General features: G+C 36.9%; 1 protein-coding gene across 1 annotated transcript in view; it reads left to right on the top strand.

Annotated features, from left to right (window-relative positions):
- LOC124153727 overlaps positions 1-25185 on the top strand; it is a 653735-nt gene that overhangs the window by 347174 nt on the left and 281376 nt on the right. The window contains exons 2-3 of the mRNA XM_046527062.1: positions 23896-24101; positions 24661-24796. Coding sequence (XP_046383018.1) covers positions 23896-24101; positions 24661-24796 — 342 coding nt within the window. The remainder of the gene's footprint in view (positions 1-23895; positions 24102-24660; positions 24797-25185) is intronic.

Genomic DNA, 25185 nt, shown 5'->3' with positions numbered 1-25185 from the left:
ATTGCCGTTGCTTTGCATTGAAGTAAGTCTATTCGAGCATTAATTTCATTCGCTTTCCTTTGTAGCCTTTAGCGCTCTAAAACTTTTAGAAACAATTCTTCCAAGTCACCCATTATAAATTTGCTTTTAAAAATAAAGGTATAAATCATAAGCTCATGAAATATCACCTTTTTAGCACATAAGACCATTCTGTTGGGTTTTCCACTTAGCTCCACATCATTTCCCATCTCAAATTTGAATGGGAAGCTATTATTTTAGTCCATTGATCCCGTTCGCGCTGAATATTCATCACCATTCATTTTTTTATAATGACGTGACGCAGATGAATGAACGTTCGTGCCATTTTTCTCCCGCTCCTTTGCTAAACAAAAACTCCTGGTTTCTATATTTTGAGAAATAACCACAATCCTTGATTATCTCTGCCTTTTCCCTTACAAAATTTAATTCTTTCCTCTCTTTTCAGCATAGCTTTTTATAATTTATCCATGGGGTGTATTTTATTTGCCATTAAAAATTGAGCAGTAAATGCGATTATGATTTTTTCTGTAGTTATTCAAAGCGACACTATTGATTTTCCTAAAGTGAGGAGTGAAAAATCGTCTACCTACTGGCTGTGTATGGAAAATAGGGAATTTCATGCGCCCCGCACAACTAACAATTATATTTCTACATTAAATTTTGAAAAGTAATTTCCACTAGATAATGCCAATGTGGACATTTCACCCTCGGGCATGACAAAGTTTACAGTAACCGGACCACTCTCTACAGTAACCGGACGATAATTGTGGAGGAGACTTTTTGGTTGAAGGATTCTTTTCCATAATGACAAATGCTCAACGAGTATCTTCTTTTACCTGAACGAATGTAATTTGTTTTCCTGGCAAAAAGTGAAAAGTACCAAACTCAAGCTGAAAACCATTACTTAATAAATGTAATAAAATAGCGTTCAGATAATGCACTGCAACGCACCCTATTTTTAACAATAAATAATTTGCCAAATGAGGAGTCACCGTTACCATTACAGTTAGCGTTTTTCCTCCTTTACCTTCCATTGTCTCTTTAAAATGAATTTTTTTATGCCATTATATTGATTTTTACATTTTGCCACATTAAAATAGGCTCAAATTTACAATGAGTGACATTAATTTGCTAATACCTGATAGTGGTACAAAGATTAAGATCTTTTTGACATTACCTAGATTATTGGCTCTTATTTTGTCGATATGGAACTGTGATTGAATTGTTTTCACCCCCATTTGCGAATAGACTTATCAGTTTTTTCATTTCATCCTCAAATTTTTTTGTTACCTGATCACATTTTTTCTTCGTTCATTATCAATAAATGCTTTTACAGGGAAAAGAGATGTGCGGTTCTTTTTTTTTCAATTTATTTTGATCAAGGTATCGTTCATTTTTTCAATTACTTTTTTCATAATAAATGTCATACGAGCAACCAATCCATCCAACTGTGAGAAACGCGAAGCGTAGAAAATGCTAATTTATTTAGCAGCAGGAGTAAGATGTTATTTCAGCACATTCGCAGATGCATAATTCATACCTGCACGATTGCACTCGAGAGAAAGGGTATTCGCTTCAGGTTTTAATTATTGAAACCGTCGAGGAACTATTATTGGGGAGCTTAGTGGCAGAAACGATATGGCTTACTGATCATTGTTAATCATTAATCGTGTTTCCGCTCTCAAATTTGCATCCTACGCTCAATACCCAAGCCTTCAACTTCTTTGCTCATTTACATGCCCCAGCCATTACGCAATTGGTCTGGCATTCACCAAAATGGAGGGATTGTCCGGATAAATATTATTCAACGTTTCAGCCAGACTTCCTACACATTTCCTATACTATGTGCCCACTATCTTTTGCAGAATATTATATAGAGTTCTACAATTTTATTTCTTCATGGAAGCCATTAAATTTAGTGTTACTGACCTCTTAGAAAAACTTGGATGGGAATCACTGTTATACCGTAGACTGAAAACTAGACTATACCTATTTTATAAATTCAAGAGCAGTTAATTTTCCAACGAAGTTAGTCATTTTTTACGAAGGCCAGCACACTGTCACAGATATAATCATGTAAATAAAATAAGGCAGAATGTAAAACAGGTGTCATAGTCAGAGTTAAAATGTCATATTTTTCGCGATCAATAAGAGACTATAATGACAGCGTCTTATAGATAGGTTAGTTACCTTATAGAGTAGCTTACAAAATTATGTATTCCTTAATGAATATTTCTGAATTTTCTCAGTATTTATAAGAGAAATTTTTACATTTTCTAGGTTCATAGGCAGATTGCCTTCATAAGAATTTGGCAAGTTTTTCCGTTGCATGAATGTCGGAATATTATTTGTAAGCGTGGCTAACATTTTTATGACAGTGTGGTGCGCATATGGGAATCCATTTCCATGCTGCATGCTGGTGATTGATCACCCTATGCAACACACCCTAGAAGTGGCACTCAGGGTATAATGCACACAGGAAGAGGTCCGCGTTTCGTATTCATTAATCACGCATAATACTATCATATTTTTAGTGCTAGCCATTCAATTCTACTTTCCTCCTGTGTTACTTTCGATGATTGTATTGCTTGGATGTCTAACGAGGTGGCATTCCATTTTACGAGCCCAGTTTCTAGCGGAGGGGATGTTGTCAGGAATATGGTAGACAGCACCGGAGAGGATGTTGTCAGGAATATGGTAGACAGCAGTGGAGAGGATGTTGTTAGGAATATGGTAGACAGTAGCATAGGGGATGTTGTCAGGAGTATGGTAGAATATCCTTGTTGGCTCAGTCAAACACCCCCATTTGAAGTCAATTGAGTAAGATAACAGCCAAAGTCACAGCCAAACATTTGTATGATCCATAGATTTTTATGAACCTACCCAGATGGAAACAAACTAACTAATTTTAAAATAAACAAACGCACGAAGAGAGCTCAATCATACAATTTGTTGGAGGTTGATAGGGTCTGTTTGAAAGTATGGTAGGAACATGCGGACTATCGCGCATCTTTCTCTGGAGCAAAGAGCTGACGTGTTCGGCTTGAAGTCCATGAGATACGATAGAATAGATGTGGAGTTGGGAGGGTAAAATATGTCACTTACCGTATTAATATTATTTTTTTGAGATTGCATAGAAATTTCAAGGTACTCCGCAAACACCTACTTTTCCCTTCATATTAATTGTGGAGATGATTATTAAAATTAAAGGTGTTTAGAGGCTAATGAATGCTCGGCAAAATTAGAGGTAGACACCCACGTCTTCTCCAACACTTCTTATGCCCCGCCACCCTTGTTTCAATTACAAATATCCCATTACGCAGGTGCACTAAATATTACCATCAAATCCCAAGATAGTCGAGTACTATATAAATTAGAATCTCTGGGATGAGCTTAAAACCAACGATGGGTGTCTATTGTAATCCTTCCTTACGTCGATGGTGCAAATTTATGTAGCATCTCAGGGCCTTAGACATAAAAATGTCGGATATGGGGAGATGCATCTTCGATAGGGGATAAAGTTCGGGGAATCCAAAGTGAGGGAGGTCCTCTTGAGACCATATCTCTCTAAGATTTGGGGTTGGGCCCCTTTCAAACGCTACGGCATCCTTATCACCACTTTCAATCCCTTCGTCATTCTACCTTGTTTTTTTTTACAATGTTTAATCTATCAAATATACTTTCATTGTATATTACCTACATAATTACTGAATTTCCATTAGCAGAATTCATTAATAGAAGCGGCTTGCTCTCATTCTCCCAGGTCTTGCTTATGCATCTTCAAAAGAGAAAATTCTTCGTAATGCGAAAAATTGACTGTAATTTTCACGCTAAAGTTGAATCATCCGGCTGATGTTGCATGGAATTATTGTCATAATCAAGGTAGTCATACTGTCAAATTTAATGGTTCAATCGTTTTACTCCCATTGTGAGGGCAATATACTGATTCTTGGAGTGGTTTAATATAATTTACCAATAAAATTTACAAGAACTGTTTGTGATTATGTATTTCATGCATTTCCACAAGTTCCTGAAAACGTTAACTTTTTTCGCTGATGTTTCTCTACTTCTTATTTATTTTGAAATGGATGTAAAACTGGCATTTGAGAAAAATCTGTAAATTTTCTCGTCAAAAAGGTAACATTCCTGTCAAAGGTGGCATGAATACCCAATATTTATGTTTAAAATTCATACTGGCGGTAAACCGTGGTACAGTGATCACTATGATAGGTATAACTAGCTTTTGAGCCAACACCGAATATCCTGCATATGTATTAGTGATACTTGTCTTCTTGCAATCGTTAACTTTCTTCCTCTCTTTTCTCACAACCGGACATCTCTCCTCGCCTTATCATCAAAGCTTTCCGTTATCTCTCAGAATACATGTATCTGAATCTTCCTCCTCGTCGTTTGATCAAGAAATTTTATTGTATACATCAGCTTTTGAAATACATAGATGCAATATAGAGAATTTTCCGGTGTGTTTGTCAAGGATCTCGTAATCTGCCAACCATCTTAAAATTTTTAGGGCCTTTCAAACACTTTTCGTTCTTCAAAGATGAAACTATTACCTCAGATTTTTATTAGAGGTATACTTTTGATACTCGAGAAACTGCAAAATTTTCTCAATGGTTGCAAATTATTGCATCTATATTGCCCATTTAAAATTAAGAAAACACAACGAAAATCACAAAATACGATCGGATGATGTGTGGTGATACTTCTTCGTAATATTCTACTTTGACTTATGTTTCTGCAAACTGGCATACTATTATTATCTCTATGCGTTTTGCGTTCAGTATTTCGAATGGTAAATATTTTTGGATGCCTTAGGTGTCACAAAATAGAGCAATGTGTTAATCCATCGTCTCCAGCGTAAACAATTTTCGAGCAAAGTGATATGCCTTTTGAGGGCGATGTGTAATTTGCCTACTGAAATCGACGGAAGAGATCGAATATAAATCTGCGCTGGGCAAAGAATGAATAACGCCAGGTTTAATCTCAAAGGGGAGCGCCGCGGCGGACCTTTTCCGCAGTGTTCACCGGCTTTCCTCTTGGTGTGGGTCAGACGAATTTTTGCGATAAAAGAGTGTGTTATTACACTTCACCTCCGAGCGTCCCTCCTAGCACGTGAGTCCGTGTGAGGAACATTTGTTTCCGACCCGCGATGATTCTGCTATTCCCATGTGCGAGGGAATCCCAAATCAATGTTTTCACAAAGTTAAATTCAATCGCACGGGCAGATTCGATTAATAACGGACAAATGCATTCAATCAAGAGCCTCGAAAGGAAAAGGTGCGTATGTGCGCTCGTGTTATGTACCCATCTCATTTGATTAACGGTTCAAAACTACGAATATGTGAGCAATATCACTCCCAAATAGGATTATGGATTCAATTGGTCAACTCTATTTGTAAATGGCGGCAATTCTTATCCCTACATCGCTGATGCCGTGGAAAAAGTTGTGACACAAGGAGATAAAGCTATGTATTACTTATAAATGTACGTATTTACACAGCATTAGAGAGAAATATTATGCCTAAATTAATCTGTTTCCATCAATACTTAAAATCAAAGTTTTATAATGGTACTGGAGAAATCTTTATTGGGATGATTCTTCCATTTCAATTTCCTAAGTTTTCAATCATCCTTAAATCTTCTATATTATTTCTACTGTATAGGTACCTTTTTCTCAACTTACACGCAACCAAACTCTACAAATGAGGTACCAAAATGCACAGAATTTATCAGAGAACATTCGACGGCATATCTTACTTCCTAAATATAGCTATTTTTTCCCATAATTGGTTTTTAAATAATTTAAAAAAAACAACAAAAAAACAAAAACCGGTAAATATTCCTGACGTTAACGGCGCACAAACTTATACATTTGTTCATTTGCAACAATATCTCGCATTCTTTAAATATCTTTTATCAAAATGCGGCTGGTTCCACATTCAAGTCTCCTGTTGATACGTAAGTATGAGTCATCATGTGCGTTTAACAGAGGATAGTGTAATTATTTCCAATGTTGCGTTTAAAGAGGTCCTCTGACCTCAATTTGTACATGAACATTCCGATTAAATTTGTACATAAGACCCTGCCTTTTTTTCTACATTTTAAAATTAGAAACGCGCCTATCCCTCTGTGGACTTGCATTGAAAAGAGCGGGGGAAGCCCGCTGGGAGCGGGCGCATCACGCTCGTATAATTATATTTCATTACCTATTTTTTACGGGAAAAGTAGAAATTAATAGCCATTATAGACTCAGTATCATTAATGACTCTTCTACTGGCTCAAATTTACTTTGTGCAGTAATAACCTTGAGATACAATATTGAGTCTATTGTAAACTTCACTAACTTCTATTCAAACCGAAGTGGTTTCTACTCTTTTTAGGAACTTCAGATGATTACGAGCAAACCTATGTAACCTTAATCCAAAATGTTCACAATGCGATGATTGTTTTTGCTTGAAGGTTTCCGCAGCTACTTTAGCCAATAGTTGCTCTACCTGCTATCCCTTCGTAGACACAATTCCTTCTTGTATGAATGCCAAACAACATCTGCAGGCTCCTAAGGCCAAGAATACCCTTAGGCAAACTAGCCTTGTTCTCTCACGGGAATAAGTTCGTGCTTTGCACGAGTTTTTTTTAAGGTTTCCGATGAGCTATATGATAATCACGTGGACCTCTCCACAATTCTGAATAGTGAGGACTGGAACATCGTTGACCGAATAACAAACATCTCATCCAAAAACACACCTGAAGCACAAAAACACATCCAAAAACACTCTCAAATACAAACGAAACTTTGACAACTTCACATTTAGGCAGAAATCAGGCCAACCCGCCATATAGGCTCCGTTATAGGGTTGAGACGGGACCAGTTTACTTATGCACTTATTAACGCTCCCATTGGGAGTGAAACTTTGAGTGAATATGAATCTAACGGTGAATTTCGCGGAAAAAAACAGCTATATGATATTTTTCAGTTTAAAATTTATATTTTACGATTTCCATTTCATTGTACTACAAAATTAATGAAATACATTGAAAGCCTTCGGCTTTGGAAGATGATTGTCTGAATCTGACAGCATGATTCCTCATGCCAGTTCAGCTACATAAATCATTAGCAAGGTATTTCCTATTGCAAATGAGATACAAATAATACTTCACAGCTTGGCGTAAAAGTTGGTCTGATTGTGGTTGGAAAAGCATAATTATAAGCACGAATACTCCAATAAAAACGAAAACATTACTCATTTCCGCCATTCTGTCCATTAGTCACCAGCATGGAGTGGTTGTTTGGGTATTAAAACAAGGGAGTAGAACCTCGGGATGGCGATAGCTGGATGAAAGGTAATTTAATTAAGTGTGAAGATGTAATAGGGAAGGAGCGAGAAAGTTAGATGATATTAGAAGGAAATTGGATTTGCTGCGGACGGAGAGTTAGTAGCTTGTTGAGCGGGTGGTGTTCACCATGGAGCAGGAGAAAGGCAGAAAAGTCGCGAAATGGAGAAAGCACCAATTAGCTTCATTATTTTCCTCCATTAATGGCTATTTCATATCCCTCTCTCACGTGATCCTTGAGATAGGCAATACTCTTCCCTTCAAATGTAGTGATTCCTTTTATAGCAAAAATTGCGCAAAGGAGTGGAATGACTTTTAATGTCCACTAAAATGAAGAAAATATTGTGTTACCATCGTTATTATAAAAATAATCTTCTTTATGTTTGATGAGCTTATGAGCTTTATTTAAGTATTTAAATTTTACAGCTGGAATGAGACATTTCAAATCCTACCATTACTAATTTGGTAATTGTCACACTTAATGCGTGAGTTTCACTTCATGTTAGTGGTTTTTAGTGGACTGAATTAAATTATTTGATAAAAATAATAGGTTTTAATATTTTTTATTTCAATTTTTGACTTCGTATTTTATGCTCCTTTTAAATATATTTTAACTTATTCACGGAAGTCCAATTTGAAATTCTCTTAATGTTGGTATATTTCATTCAATTATTTCTATGCATAGCCATTTCATTTGGAAATTAATATTATCGAATTTTTCCCCAGGAAAAAAAATTAGATTAATCAATTAGACATAGATTCTAAAATTCCATATTATGTTTTCTCGCATAAAATTCTCATTCTTATCTCCTTAATCTGAAATTTCGGAGTATAAATTGGACGAGAAATTTTCAGAAAATATTCAATATTCTTACAGCTCGATTTACAACCAAACGTAGGTCCTCAACAGGATTCTTTGTAATTGAGTATGTTATAAATGTTCCTTCATGGATATTTTTTGACGTATTTACTAATACATGTATAACTAGGGTTTAGTGCTGCTATAAAAAGGCCTTAAAACGTTTATTTCAGAAAATAAAAAGAAGCAGAGGGTAAAGGATTCATAAGGCAAGCCATCCCTTTCACTAGGTTTTATTCCCAATCTGAACATTTCTCACAATCCCTCTGACAATAGCTGTACAGTAGTGAATAAAGCAACGCATAAATTAATCATCCTTCTTTCTTCTTGCCCCGTCGGATGAAAAACATATGCATGATGATATAGGCTTAAAGGTCACTCAAAACCGAACGACGAGTAAGTTTTGCGATCGTCCGTCCGTCCATTCTAACTGGAACTTGCGAGGTAGAATCAACGGCCTTGTTGCGCTACCATCTTCTCCGTCTTCCATGCCTTTAACCCGTAAAACGCTCATCCTGATCCTTTGACACGTGATTGAATGGCGCGATATCTCTCTCAGCACGGCGGGGATGTTTAGCGGCGCGTGAAGCGGTGATACGGTGGCGATACGCCCTCCTCCTCTACACCCACCTTTAGAGGGAAGACGGAGGCAGAAATCCCACCCCCTCATTGGGTGAGTGAATGAAAGGCCCATCTCGGACGTCCAAAACGAGTTTTCCACACATACAAGAAGGTCCCGAAGGATGGGGAAGGTGGGCTGTTGAGGAGGAAGCACTGGTCTCTCCTCATCCCTGCGTAGGACCTAAGAGTTCAGCTGGGAACTTCTTGTGAGGAGGGGTCTTTTTGGATGGAGCGAAGGAAAACCAAAAGGGCTGGGTGCTCCGCAGGACGGAATGGTATTGAGATGAAGACGAGTTAAAGAGTCGGGTGGGAGACGATGGGGGAAGAAGGTGGAGCCCATTAAGGGAGTGGTAAGGCCTTATTCCCTTCCGACGGATGGATGGAAGGGCTGGGCCGGCTAAGAGCGAGGTCTGAAAGGGGCAAAGGTGCAAAACGTGAGCGCTGTGATGAACCCTTATGTCGGATCGCTCCCCTCCTCCTGAGAGAAGACGGCACACTCTCAATTTGCCCATCTGCGGAGCGATGGGTGGGGATGGATGAGAGTTATATCCTTCCCTTCCACCGCAAAACTCGCTATCTCGGCCGGGGCAGAGGAGCGTGCGGCGGTTGAAACATTGAGCCGTGGGAGGTCTAATGTTCAATACTTTAGTAGATGGTAAGGGGAGCGTCTTAAGGCAGTTTTTGTCTCATTAAGATTGAGTGTGAGCTCCCAAGTTACACATCAATGAAACATCGTCAAATAAAACATCTTCTCTACTTTATTTTATTTTTTTAATGACGAAAAGCAGCTAAATTAGACAAATGTATAGAAGATATTATACTAGTTTCTCTAACAAATTTTCAAGATATTCACCGAAATTAGGTAAATTATTCTCGTTTGTAAATTTATTCATGCAATTTTATTATATTTTCTCAAACGAATTATTTATTTTTATTTAATTATTTATTACTACGTGATGGATTTTCATCGGTCTATACATTAATGGCTTTAACTTATGCTTTAATGTCATTTTTAATGGAATGAAAAAAATATTTCTACGGTATAAAATGAAAATTTATTATTTTTTTGTTCATAAAAATTCCATGCATTTTCGTATTAGCTATAAATTTCATTATAAACGTGAGGTGATGCAAAGGTTTGCTATTAAGGATCCTTACCCCATTTTTCTGAAAAAAATCTTCTCTACAATTTCTTGTAGCGACTGAACACTGCTCGTTAATCATCTTCTTTTCTATATAATATAGCACAGTATAAATAAGACAAAGTACTTTCTTCTTCTCGCAACCAGCATTGACATCCGTGAGTTCCGAGTAAAATCTTTCCATTACTGTGGAAAGAATTTTGTAAGCGTTTTTCAGTTCACGAGAATATTCATTAATATTTAATTTTTTTCTGGTATTATACAATTTTCTAAATTTATCGCTGTCCAGAGCATATAAGTAATGTCTTATCATCATATGCATGTAATTTCCTCTATTTTGGGAATGATATCATTTTATTTTTATCTGATGAATATTTGTATGTAATTGATACGACCAAGGTGAAATTATTTTTTGGGTAGTTTATTAAGAAAATAAAGACAAAATGTTGATTTATTCGTATTTTTCATTGCTTGCATGAGCCGTTAATTGACAAAATATGAACGTATTTTTTAATCATTCGCGTATGGAAGAAAAACAGTTTTTATCCGTTCCAGCGAATTTCTAGTTCCAAATGTAACCCCTCAATCCCTTCTGCCAGATCCGTCATAAGCTGGAACTCCCGAAATTAGCGCACTTGAATGCAATCAGCCCTCTTGAATCCTCAAAGAGTAGCGCTTAGTGAAAGAGAGCGTTAGATTACCCGTACTTGCACGCTTGCTTTCCCGTTAGACATGAGTTTCGCACATTTTTGCGGATCTACGTGAGTTGAATGGGGGAAGGGAGTTGCGTACATTGCAATCGGAGAGTCCCGCTTCGTTTCACCGGCAACCAGGGAGATTTTCGCCGGTGCCGGCGGCAGACGAGTCTTTACGGACGTGCTAAGTGGGCTCACTATATGACCCACGGCCATAGCTCAAAAGGGCTCCATTTTTCTCCTCAATGAGCACTGAACCTCTTAGCCAACGCTCGTACATACTAATTCTCGAGCCGTAGCAGCTTTGGCCAACTAGCGGGAAATATATCGTTGAATGTTCCTGATTGCGCACTTAACGCTGGGCGGTGTTTCGCTATATTTAGCCGGGGTGAGAATATTTCATGGCTGTTCATGGCAACCGGAGCACGGGTGTGACTTATGAACGTGAATGGTCTGCGGGTCGAGTGGCAGTTACGGCGCGATGCTTGCATGAGTTATGCCGCGGTGATACTGTGTTGGCGCTTATGGAGATTCCATAAATGACGCTTTAACTTTGAAATGCAATGACTGGACAGGATACACCAAAATGTTTTATGCCCATCTAATTCATCAGGTTGTAAGTATCTTTTACAAAACTCTATGTAAGTCAATGGGAAAAATCTGATGGATACTTGACTAAATTGTTTATTTCTACTTGTTTTGAGATGATTTTAGGGAACACTGTGAGAAGATATGTAGTAAATTACGAAAGGTTAGTTATCAAATGTATCATGTTAGAGATTTATTGCATATTAAAGTTAAAAAGATGTTGTATTTCGCAACAGCTGAATCAATATTAAGATATGGTGTTACTATTTGGGGTAAAACCAGTAGGGTACATAAATTAAAACTATACAGTACACAAAACCGGATCATCAAAGCGATTGCTTACAACAAAAAAAATGATAATAACATGTCAGCTAACTCAGACTCTCACGATACAAATAATTTCTATAAAACACTACGAATACTACCACTCGAAAAACTTCTAACCTATATTTTAGTAATAGATAATTATTTTTCCAATAAATACAAAACACTGAAAGACAATCTTCATAAAATGGAAAAGAGCAAATGCTTCAATCAATGCGGTGAAAAAAATGGTGGTTACCGTTCCTAAATTGTTTAACAAATTACTTAAAGAAATGCATGGTTTAACCACATATTCGGATGTCAAAAGTAAACTTTTTAATTATCTACTTGAGGACTTTAATTTTTAATTTTAAGGCAATATAAGTTTTTTTATCGTTTCTTTTATTGTTTTTAGATGTTTTTAACTTCTTGTAAATGATTTATGGAGAACCTGCTGATGAGCCTGTTTTGGCTCAGAAGGTCTCCTAATTGTAAAAATATTTTTTTATTCTAAAATTTTGTAATATCAGGGTTTTTCTCTTTTATCTTTTCTTGCCCAATAAGTCAGAATATGTGTTGGCTATATAGTGAAAAGCGTGTTAATAATTTGTAAAGGGAATGTTTTTTAATGTATTATATGTATTTTAATATTTGAGATATGTATTGTTAATGTATTGTAATGTGTTTATAAACAATAATAAATTATATTTTAATCATACCATCATTAAATCTGTCTCGAGTAAATTTTGCACGACCATAAGCCACAACCTTCGTCTATTGGTGAAATATGAATTTATGTTTTTACTGGTTTTAAGAAGCTTTTATCATGAAATAGGTACCTTTTTTAATGCTTTACTTGCAATATTATTTGGCATATTATTGATGGAATTCGTTTAATAGATCTCAGAAGTATAAGGTCATGTCCATCAAAATGTGTGGATACTATTTGCTAAACAAGCTGAAATGGTATTTACATATATTTATAAAATATTTTGACATAAAGCTCTACACCATTGTGCAGTTTATATTGTGTTAGGGGCTTCTCGTGAAATTGAGTGTCAACCAAGCCAATCCTTATCTAATTGTAGTAAATATTTGGTGTAAATAATAACTAAATTTCTGTCAATAATGTTAATATTTTCCCTCGCCATCTAGATGGATAAACGTCATTAACTCAGATTCCAATGAAATATTCATCAATGATGATTCATCTAAGACATCTTTATACCCAACATAAATTATTCTCTGGGATTTTATTTACTTACATGATATAGTATAATAAGTGATAGTAAGTTCAGAACATTAAAATTACAAAATTATTCTTTCCGTGGTGCTGATTTATATTTTTTAATACATAGAGTGCAAGCTACAGTCAGCTGTTGAAAAGGAAAAGGTCAACATAGCAATTTCATTCATTTTTATAGTATAAAAAGTTTTTTTTTTCATTCTTTATTTCCTTGTCAACTTTATACTTTATATCGTCGATATAAAAAGGCGAAAAAGATGACTCTTGAATCTAAGCTATTTTTTTAAGTACAAAAAATGCTGCAATACAGGTCAAAAAGAAGACTTTATCATATTTTATGTTCTGTTTCACGCAGTCACATATTAATAACTACATAGCATGGTATGGTGAAAGTTACCGTCGAAAATGCCTCTCTGGAAAAAATATGCAATTTAATCGGTTTTTAGTCGCAATTTGAATGGCAGTGCAAACAAGCCATGTAGAAATAACAGGAGGCTCCCGATTGCAGTTTTTTGTTTGAGGGAAAGGGATATGATAATACCATGGGGATAAATATTAGCTATCATAAAAACCTTTGAGTGAGTTGTCAAAGAGAGACCGGTTATTGTTTCAGAATCATTTCCAATGAAAGCAATTTAACACCCTGAATCTGTCGCTGCATATATGTACAGGCGAGTAATATTTTCCGCAGAGCTTTATGCTCTTGCAATTTAGAGTCGTGCAGTTTGACCGCACCGCTGCAATCGATTTGCAAATATGTAATCACTAGAATAGCATTGTTCATAGAAAAGACCATTCGATAGCGACGTAAACGATCATGTGACGGTACAGTGCCACATCGAAGGTAATCAAATGCATTCTATCAATTTAATCGCCGTCAATTCGTTCCGACGCGGAAGTAATCATCTTTTTTTGCGGGCGATGACTCCGGGAAAGATTTATCTTCCCCCATCCGGAGGTTATATTGCCGGGAACGTTTCCAATCACCCCGATCCTCTTAGCATGGCAAGACACCAAATGCATGCACGCGTCCCAAAAATCTATCTGCCCCCTCTTTCCCAGTACCTGAGCGAGGCAATTTTGCACAAGGCACTCTGACCTTTTGCGAACCCTGTTGGCCCTCCTCGTCCTCGCAAAATTACCACTTCCCTTTCACTCTCACGTCAATGTAAACGACCATAACTCCGGAAAAACTAATTTTGAATGTATATTGCTCGCTTTTATGAGCCTATCAAAGCTACTTGTGGTCTTTTCCGCATATTTTGGCAGGGTTTTCCTCAAACGAGATGGAGAATTGAATCTACATGACCATCGGTATCAAATATTTAATTTATGAGAGCATATACGGATATATATTCTCATTTGAAAATTTGCTTTATCACAAACATGGTTTTCATTTTACTTTTCACATGGTTGCAGAAATTTTTAAGAATCATCTGTTTTCATCATATTTTGTGGGAAGCATGGAACGGCAGAAACGAGGCTACCGAGTTTTTACCCGAGAAGTCTTAGTACACCCCAAAACTAAATCCGCGTGTTGACCTTTGAAAGAAGAAAAGAACCTAGGAAAGAAAGTGAACCTCCCTATTCTGAATGTGTGAAATTTATAATCCCAAGGTTAAAGTGGTAGGCCTTCAAACAAGCACACAAACTTTGATGTTATATCACTGAGTGGATTTAAAACATTTGTGAACTATTTCTTTTTGTAGGTGAGGTTTAATAATAATGATAATCATAATAATATCGTCCAAAGTAGGTTATTAAGTTTACGTAGAACTTTTAAGGATTATTTTTCTTAGCACGTGCAAGTGTTACAAGCGAATAGTAGTATTTTTGTGAAAATGCTTGCAAACATCGATTCAAGAGTGTTTAGTTATTTTACCTAGAGTTTTCATATTAATTGTTGCACACGTTTAAATATTGTGCTAAATAAACTCTTGATTACTAACGTCGAAAAACACGCTGTTGCTCTCGGTCGTATATTCAAAAGTTGGTTTTATGTGTTGCCCTTATAATGCAAATAATAATATATTACGTTCTGATCGATTGGTGAAATAAACTTTTGTTGATCTGTTTCATTAAATTCAAGTTTCATTTGTTATTGAATGAATATTCGTACCAGCTGCTTCATTTTATCCATTTAGATTCATTATAATCTCTCATTAACTTTTACGTTTATTTTGGCGTAAAGGTCGCATTCATTTTGGATTTATTCCCTTTGATTTGGTATTCAGATATCATTGTGACCTTATTAATGTTACTTCCGAAATTTTCAAAGGACACATTTTTATTCTGGTCTGCTTTTCTCATAAAGATTTTTTTTTTTCATTTCATTCATCGGGGGAGTAAAAGTTTTCTGTGGCGCATGACAAAGTAATTTTTAAGTGTCGCGATACACTTCAAATCCCTCAACCCCTGGTGCCCCGAACCTCCATAATCTTCTTCCGCGGAAGATCACAATTATATTCCGCGCAACTCCCCTCCCCATTTCCTTTCTTTTTCCCTAAAAATGTTCAGTCCCTTTTCATTGCAAACTTTAATCCCTCAGTCCTCAGCGGTGCCGATACCAAACGCTTGTGCTTCCGAGTCGTGAATGGGGGAAGGGTTTGAAAGGGGATGGGGTTATCAAATGAGTCATTGTTCTCGAGACAATGGCGGAGTTATACGAGGGTTAGGGAGGGATGCGACGTCGGTTGGCCGGAGGATAGAACAGGGTTTTAGGGTCCGGCTCCGGATGAATTTGCGAGAGCTGGGAATTAAAATGGTAGCGCTGAAGGGTAACGCAGAGATGAGACCAAGGGTAGTAGGTACGTCTGTTGGAGATTATGCCGCTGGAGTGTTCCCTTACCCCTTCCCCCATCCTACCCTCCCATCCCATTCTTGAGCCCCATTCACAGTTCTTACCAAAAAATCCTTTCCACTCCAACCCCATACCCTCTGAACTTCTGTGTGCTACCACTAGCACCGTTTTCTGCGGATACCAAATTATCATATCTACCTCTCCCTTTATTCCGACAGCCTGACAGGATCCTTGCCCAAAATGTTTTTCTTCTTCTTCGTTTTTATTTTTGGCAAGGCACGACTACTTCAGTCTGGGGCGCCCAATCTCCTAATTGTTCGCGGAAGATTTATTTTCCCCGGGATTACCTCATCAACTGGCTATTACACCAGTTCTAAAGGTTTTCTTGAAATAAGTTAGGTGAGGACGGGGCTGGATAGGTTAAATACCTTCATGTGTCGGGGTGGAGGAAAAAAAAGCGAATACGGAACTTGTTCCGTTTTCCCTACAACTTATTTTTTAGTGAAACCTGATTTTTTTATCGGTGGCGATGCATTTTTTATTTCCTGTAAGACTCGTTAATATGCAGACTGCATAGAGGTTACTTTTAAAGTGCCGTCTTTTTTCTAATCGCATGCTTGATTCTTTTAATTTTGCTTCCACGTGAGGCAAATAATTTGGCTGGAGCCACTCATTTGAATATTGAAGACAGGTTTAATCATCGGGAATACTTTGCTAAAATATTTGCCTAATGCCCTCTAGGTCTTGGCACAAGTGAGGGTAGGATATTGAGAATTTTTTCTTTTTGTTTTCATTTAGCTCGTACATCTTCTGAGGAATAAGATAAATGGGGTACCCAGGATTTTCCCACAAAGGGATCTAAAATCCTCTAATATTCTTACGGAATCATAATATTCTAATTCGCCCCGGTACAGAAAAAAATCTTTCCTACCATCTTTTGCTGGAGAATATTGGCTTCAACTACGAAGTAGCGATACATTTTAGTTCGTGGTAGAAGAGAATCTGGTGATGAAATCACATTTTAGGCCCTGGAATACTGGTGAAATTGCCTATTATCATTATCATTTCTTAAATGATAACCGATACTCTAGTTCTCCTTCCACGGTCATCCTTTTATGTATTAGGCAACCCACACTTGATCCTCACTTTTCTTTCAATTCCTTCAAATGGTTGGCAATCAGGGCTTTATTTTGGAAAATCTACAATATTTTTATAAATTCATATGCCAGTCTCGGTGACGACGGGGTGAAGTCCTCTCCTGCCAATCTGAAGGTCGCGGGTTCGAGTCCTGCTTGGGAAAGCTTGACTTATCTAGGGCGTGTTCTTCTGAGTGTCTTTGGGCTGAGGCCTTTGGACTGTATACGGGGAAATGAAATAATTAAATAAGATCAATTAAGCATATATTTTTTAAGAAATAGCCTATAATGGAGCTTTCTTGGTATTCACTGTTTGTAGAAAGGCTTACTTTGTCGATTTCTGCCCAAGCTGGCAGCAGAATAAAGTCATAGTTCGCAAACTTAGATGTCGCCGATTTGAATCCATACCGGGCATGTTTACAGAACAGCATAATCAATCATGTTGAATATTTAATATGAATGTAATATAGCTTTAATATTATTTTAGGCCTTTAATTGGTATAAATGTCCTGTGATTGTAAAATACAAGTGATTTAACTCAGGCAATCCAGCCTCTAGTAGGATAAAAGGAAATTGAAACTGTTTCTTTTACTGCTTTGTTTATGAAAAATATCTGCATTGCAAATATTGTATGAGCCTATCGATATATATATATATATATATATGTCTAAGACCCTGAATTTTTTCATGAAAAACAGCATGCATAGTGACATTTACTGGCTAAAATATATTTCCATTTTGGTGTTTTGTTGAGGTATGCGAAATTTTTCACTCAAACTATAACAATGTTGAGGAAAATGTTAATTCATTTCTATATAGGTGGACTAGTTATGGTGAACTACTATTTGCTTCTAGAAGAGGGGCCCGGGCAATACAATTTATGGCCAAACACCAGCAGAATGAATTTAAAATTAGGATACAAAAAATTGAAAAAATATACAATGAAATCATGGTGCAAAAGCCTTTTTCTGAACTCATATCTAATAAAGTAGCAGAGTAAATTTTTCGAAAAATCATAGTCTCAACCTCACTTTTAATTATTTTCAGCCCATTTATGCTATTTTATAGCATGCTATGTGTTCCTGATGTTTGTAGAATTTTCATTATCTTGCATTTTTTTCCGCTTGAATTCTTTCTAGCTGGAGCGGTAGGGCGATCGAAAAAAATTTAATTGCTCAAATTTTGCAAAACTTTTTCAAAATTGATTGTTTATCCTACACAGGGTAGTCAACATGAATTGGGAACCACTATTTTCTGTAAATACTTGGGGTGTAACCTTGACTTGTTTATTTGCATACAAGGTTATTTTATTTTGTTTACTTTTGAGAAAAATCAATATATTTCCCCCCGAATATATAAAGCAGAGTAAAATTCATCAATGAGTTTGAGTTCGTGCTCTATACTCACTTAATACCAACTTTGATTCTCTTGTTCTGTTAGGATATCACTAATTCCCTAAAAGAAAACAATTCAATTTCTGCGGACACAATTACAATATTATGATGCAGCAATTCCCATACTAAAAAGGATTAATTGAAAGAACCACCTTCAGTAGGGGAAAAGCCACGAGTTTTCAATCGATAACTTTGGTTTTCAAATTAAAATTATGTTTTTATATATTTATTATAAAATTATTAAAAATAATTAATTCAAAGAACCACCTTCCCAAGGGGAAAAGGCACGAGTTTTCAATCGATAACTTTGGTTTTCAAATTTAATGAAACAAATCAATGAATACCTGTTCTATATAGCAATTAGAGCACATCATTATCAATTGAATTATAATAAAAACACAAAAAATGCTGTTCACTCATATGTGCGCTCGATGGAAACATTTTTTTTAGCTGGAAATCAAGGGATCATTAAGTTTAATATCAAAACGTATGCAACGTTTAATATAAAAATCCTGGTAAAATCGGAATAATAACTTTTGAATCAATGAATACATACGTCCGCTTCAAATTTGTCGAACTAGTAATAGTAAAAGCACTTTCAAAAAAAATTAACGGACATTTTGGGTACTTTATAAAGGCTCGAGTGGCACTGGCTTTCTAAGATCGTAATTCGTAATCGTAATTTCCTAAGATCCCTTCCTTTTTATTTTTAAACGGCTGGTGTCCTGACACGGAACATATCAGTCTGTATGGAATAATAATTTTTTGTGTCAAATTCAACATCCCTTCATATTCCTTTTCTTATTACTCTCCATCATATTCAGTTTACAATAACTAAAATTCAGGATAGTTAACATTTCATTGCTATAACTTTAAACGGAAGATATCAGTCAGTTTGGAATAAGAATGTTTTGTATTAAATTAGGTATATTACCTTTACAAATCACTCCACGAGAGTAGAGCACAACGAAGGAGACTGAGTCCTGAGTCATGTGAATGTGAAATGACTAAAATATACGAATTTCGAAAACATAATTATCCACCTCATTTGCATCGCTAGTCATTTCTGTCCAGTTGGTCAGCAGGTTTTCAAAATGTCTAGCAAAACCCGTTCGTAGGTATGCTAGGCTCTTTGATACTTAACTACTTTCAATACAACTTATGCAAAGTGCTATTACCTCTAATTCAACGCTTTTCTGAACATCACATTGACCTTCCTCCTCTGTTTAGCCTATGTTTAGTTTATGACTGCCTTCAAGAGGTTTCACCTTCGGCTCTCGTACGCAGAAAATTTCTCGCTGTCATGTATCTTAACTGCTTTCACTTCAAGTCCAAAAATATGTCCACTATTACCTGACTCAAATAATGATAATCAAGTGTTCTTGTTTTTAGGGCGAAATATTGGTGCAAAAATCTCATAGAGGATATGATCCTGCTATAAAAAATTTGTTTGCCGGTAGTAATATTAAAAGATTTCCACTCGTTTTGTTTCTTTGTAAAAATTTGCATAAATATGCACTTTCACCCTTGCTCATGTATTCTTTGTCTCGGATGATATATTTAAAAATAATGACGCATAATGATCATGTCATATTGATATAACAAGCCAAATTGCTGAGAAGATATCCCTGAAAATTTGTTTGAAAATCTTTTGTTCAACGAGGTCGGCTCTTTGTTGCGTGGTTGCCTGCACTCCAGAGAAGTAGGCCAAGTGTAGGGGTAGGCCAATTTATCTAGCTTCATTAATCCCTAAAAGATTAATGTGATAAACCAAGCCATCAGAGTTACTTATTAAATGAGGACTTAGAGCGTGTAAAAATTCAGATTCATCCTGTGATCACGGAGTTTTAGTAAACCGAGTGCTATTGCTCGAAACGTTTTCCAGTAAATCTGTTGCAAAACGCTTCATGGGAAGTAAGCTCAACTCTTTGATGCATGATTGCCTGCTGCAGAGCTTGTGTAGAAGATTATCTCCTATTCGAGTTTTTTTCTACTTCGTCCATCCTTCACCGTTTAGCCTTTGACTTTCAGCGGGAACCCTCACCGCCACTCTGCTTTCCTATCTACAACGGAATCCTCTTCTCTCTCTTCCCTCTTTCCTTATTCATCCCGGGCCAATTGAACCACTGCCTCGTCCGCGGCCCTCAATCCCTCGCCCGTTAATACGTGCCGTGTAACCTCCTCCCCGCCTCATTTCATCGGCACACGTTCCACTATATACCGGCTCCCCCAACCCCGCTCATTCGATCAACTTCCCCCAGCGAAACACTGTGTCACCTGTCTTCGATTTCGGCGTGCCGCTAAATCACGCACGAGGGAAAGAGAGCCTTCACAGGGGAGGGTATGGGATTAATCGCTCCGACGCGACCTTCTCTCTCGAAAAGCGATCCAGCCGATGGGGAAACGCGCCTTCAAACAGAGTTCCCCGCTATCGCGTGTCGTCCGACTTAATTCAACCTCCGGACCATCCCTCTTTATTCAAGGGTTGGCCGTGGAAAAAAGGAAATCTCTCTCGGGCGGCGCTTAAGGGGGTCCAATGTAAGCTAAAACCGTCGCTGCCGGCATTGCAATTTCACATTTTGAAGCGTTTCCATAGTCATAGTGCATCTGATTTTTTCGGGGAATTGTAAGTTAAAATGAAATTTTGCATTCAATACAATATATCTTCAAATATTGTGTTGACATCGAAGAAAATACTTAGACGCTATGTAAAAAGCGTCGCTGATGTCATCGTAATTTCTCATTTTGTAGCGTTTTCAATGCCATATAGCATCTAATGTTTTCAGGAAATTGTAAGGTATAAAGATATTTTGCATTCAATATAGTATATCCTAAAATATTTTGTTGACATCGAATAAAATACTCACACACTAAGCGAAAAGCGTTGCTACAGCCATCTTAATTTCTCATTTTGTAGCGTTTTCATAGCCATAGTCAATCTAATTTCTTCAGGGTACAGTAAGGTAAAATGCATTCTGTAAAATATATCCTTAAATATTTTGTTGACATCGAAGAAAATGCTTACATGCTAAGTGAAAAGCGTCGCTACAGTCATCGTAATTTAACACTTTGTAACGTTTCCATGGCCATAGTGCACTTAATTATTTCAGGGCATTGTGAAGTAAAATGAATTGTGCACTTATTGCATTATATCCTTAAATGTTTTATTTACATAGAAGAAAAAACTTACACAATAGTATATTCCTCAGTTATTGTACATACTATCATGTAGTTTTAGCACCTAAAGAAATGAATTCTCATAATTGCGGTTAGTCAACAGTCTTTTATAGTCGATTTTAGACAGAATGAAAAACAACTTATACGAATTTAAACTATATAATTGAAAATCTTGACATTCTTAGCGGATGTATAGAGTATTTCCACTTTTCCCTTACTATCCGCGTAAAAAAAACTCAAAATATACGTTTATAGATTCTGTAACTTATATTAATTTAATAATAAAATCAGTATTACGTAGCGTTTTCGTGCAAAAATTAAAGATTGATCGGATATATTACTTATGGAGCTAGATGCTTTCTACATAGATATCCAAAGCTCCCTTATAGGACAACTTTGTTCCTATGTTCCTTTGTTCCTAATACTTTACTTGTTAAAAACTTGTCATATTGAAATTTAATGTCTATGTAAGGTAAGCCCTTTACAAGGTTTTTCTATACCTCAAATTTGAAAATTTGACCTATTTATATATTTAATTTTTTATAAAGACAAATATTCAAAAATGTGTATTCTACATAAAAAAAATGAATTTTGAAGAAGTTAACTCATGTTTTAAGAGATAAAACGTCACTTACAATTTTGTTTACCGCTAGCTGAGGGATGGTGATGCGTCCTCGTCATGATATTTTATAATTGCAGGTTTGCATTGCGTTTTCACGCAAGAATAGAGTACTAATCGTCGCAGTTACTTTTATACCTTAATGCTCTCCGCCAAGGTAGTAGGTCACCTTAAGCGTTACATCAAACACTCCCTGTTAACGTGTCCCCCTCCACTCTCCTGCTTCCTCACCCACCTCCACCTGATCCCGGCTAGCCATATCTCTCCCCCATGTCTTCTCCGCCCTCGATTTCACCCTCACGTGTTTCCGACTACCAATTGATCCCATTCAAAACGATTCCGATAATTCCATTTCCGCAGCGTATCTCGTCGCCCGGATGGGCAATTAAGGAGTATCGAAAAGGACGGAGGGAAAAGAAAAAGATTAAAAATATTTTTTCGAGTTTTTTGCGCTTTTCGCTACATAGTCGTTCCCATTTTTCAGAAGTCATTGAAAGAGAAATGAAATCTCTTGGCCTTATTCAACCCCTTGTGAAGATCAAATAATATCGCGGGAATACGAAGCGTGTGTGCAGAGTCACGCTCGGCGCTTGTGCTTTTTCCAAACACGATTTCTTTGTCGATTTATCTCGAAGGTAAATGGGAAAAATCCAAAATCGCGCCCAGAGTTTTTATTTTCGGGGGAATGAGTCCGTTGTAGAGACCCTCCCATGCCCGTATACGAGGAAATGTTCCTCCGCACGCTGTACCTCTGTACATTTTCCAAAGCGTATAGTTTGTAATTAACTTCGATTTTTTTCTCAAATCGACGCAGCGCTATTATCGTAATAATTGCACGATATATGGGGGGATATATTGCAGCCAAGACACAAGTTTTTGAGTAGATCAATTTTAAATGTAACTGCTTCTCTTTTTTTTTGCAAGTTGATATTCCTTTAAATACAAGTTGTATTTCTATTCCTCCAATCCGAAATTCAATTTTAGTTAGATTGTTTATCCCATAAGTAAAAAATATGCATTAAAATAAAACTAGTACTTTGAGCACTATATTTAGAAGGTAATGTAAACAATGGTCTCGAGAGAAGTAAGTATGTAGCTATTACTTATACAGGATATCAACTTCCAGAGTTCCTATAATCATCTTTTTCCTTACATTGATTAAGTCCTTATAGAATATTTCATATTTGTTCTACTTATTTTATGGCCACACATTATCAGTTTTATATACAAGTATCAGTGGGTGACCAGCCTGAAGGTTGGCGCTACCTCATCCCAATGTACATGGAATGAAAATCAATATTTTAGCTCAGATAAATATTTGAAAACATAACATCTTTCTAGGACGGTAGTGTTGTGTGCTGAATGGTAAGGCGTCATGAAATACAATTCCAAGAGTTGTAGGTTCTCATTTATGTATAATACGGATTTTAATTTGTCATGAGCTTCCAGTTGGCCCTCAAAACTAAAAATTCGCAAGGTATAACCTCGCTTGGGAATAATTATTTTGGCATTTTGTAATACAGCCCATCAATAAACTGTAACCTAATATTTAGAGCATGTGTACGCCCATCACTTTATCAATTAATTGTTTTTTTTAGCTTTAACTCTAAATTTTTCCTCTTTATAGCGTAATCTTATATGCAGATATTGATATTCAAGAGTTCGGACAGTCTTTCCATGTAGCGTTTGTTTTGGAGGATGTGATATTTTCCCGGTGAAATACTGTGATGAATTTTTCTCGGGTTTCCGACCGAGTTATGGTTTCCATATCTGCCTAAGTTGCAGTCTAACAGCATTCTATGGAAACGTTGGCAGAAATGGAGAGTCTGACCCGGTCGAAAACCTGAGAAGGATTCATCGTATCGTTTGTTTTGCTATGTAATCGGTTTCTTTCTTGGGGGATGGAAAGGTATTAACTCACCACACCTTCTTGGCTCTCTCCCACAGGGGTGTGCGGGCTAAAGAACGTGCGTGTGGTGTCGCCGGGTGCGGTGGCCGTGGGAGAGACGGCGGCCCTCGAGTGTCAATACGACCTCGAGGGTGCCGAGCTGTATGCCGTCAAGTGGTACAAGGGCAAGAAGGAGTTCTACCGGTATCTCCCCAAAGAGGACCCACCCACCAAAGTTTTCCCGTTGCCCGGAATCAATGTGGACGTAAGTACTTTCGAGGATAGACCACTAGATAATAATCTGAGTTCAAGTGCCAATGTAGGAATTTGCCACGAAACGAGCCGTGAAATATGCACCTATTACATAATTCTCCAGCATTTCATTTGGACGCATACCTTCTCATGAGTTACTAAGATGTGGAGGAAATGTCATTTTTAATTTAATATATAAGCTAATTGTCATTGCGTGAATGAATAATGGAATTGCAATTCATTCAAAAGAATTCACGAAAATTACATGAATGTGGAATGCAATTTCATCCCAAGACTCAATTTGAGTTAGTAAGTCTTTGGATTTATAAATTTTCACAAGTTTGGGGAATATTTTATTTATTGGAATAAATGATAAATATTTTTTTATCTACATTTTTGTGTTTATTTCACATTTATACATTTTTCCTGAATTGCTTTTCAACAAATTACTTCCACTCCGAAGTCGGAGGTGGAATCTCTGCAATTGAAATATTATCGCTTCTGCTAAGTAATAATGTTTTTATCCATGCTGTACCGATGTACTGTAACCCGTCTAACATTTCCCCCTATAGCTCTCGGAGAGTGACGCTCACCATGTGGTCCTGCGGGATGCTGGCTTCACGCTCACCGGCCGATACAGATGCGAAGTCTCCGCGGACGCCCCGTCCTTCGACACGGCGCTAGTCGTCGCCTCGCTCGTCATCGTCGGTGAGTATTGAAATAAAAGTTTGGCTAGCCGTGCCCATGCATAGACATTTTAAAAATTACAACTTTCACGATAAAAGAATGATAACAGTCAACTCAATATAAGTTTATTTGCCGACCTAGGGCTCGACATATTTAGCATAAGTCATTTTCAAGATACACGCACGAATATGAGCAAAATACTAGTAAGGTAACCGGTATTTTAGACGTACCAATGGTGGGGTTAGTTGAGAGGGGTGAATGGGAGGGTTACAGTTGAAGAAAGTGAGAAAGGGGGATGAGAAGGTCTAAAGAGGCTGGAAGAGGGAGGGAGAAGAAAAATAAGTAACCTTAGTTGAGGGTAAGATAAGACTAAGAAGTGAGACTCACCTTGGAAAGGGAAACATCCTTGC

The sequence above is a fragment of the Ischnura elegans genome, chromosome 2 (genome assembly GCF_921293095.1).
Source record: "Ischnura elegans chromosome 2, ioIscEleg1.1, whole genome shotgun sequence".
Classification (NCBI taxonomy): Eukaryota; Metazoa; Arthropoda; class Insecta; order Odonata; family Coenagrionidae; genus Ischnura; species Ischnura elegans.
This window is presented reverse-complemented; position numbering and strand designations above follow the sequence as displayed.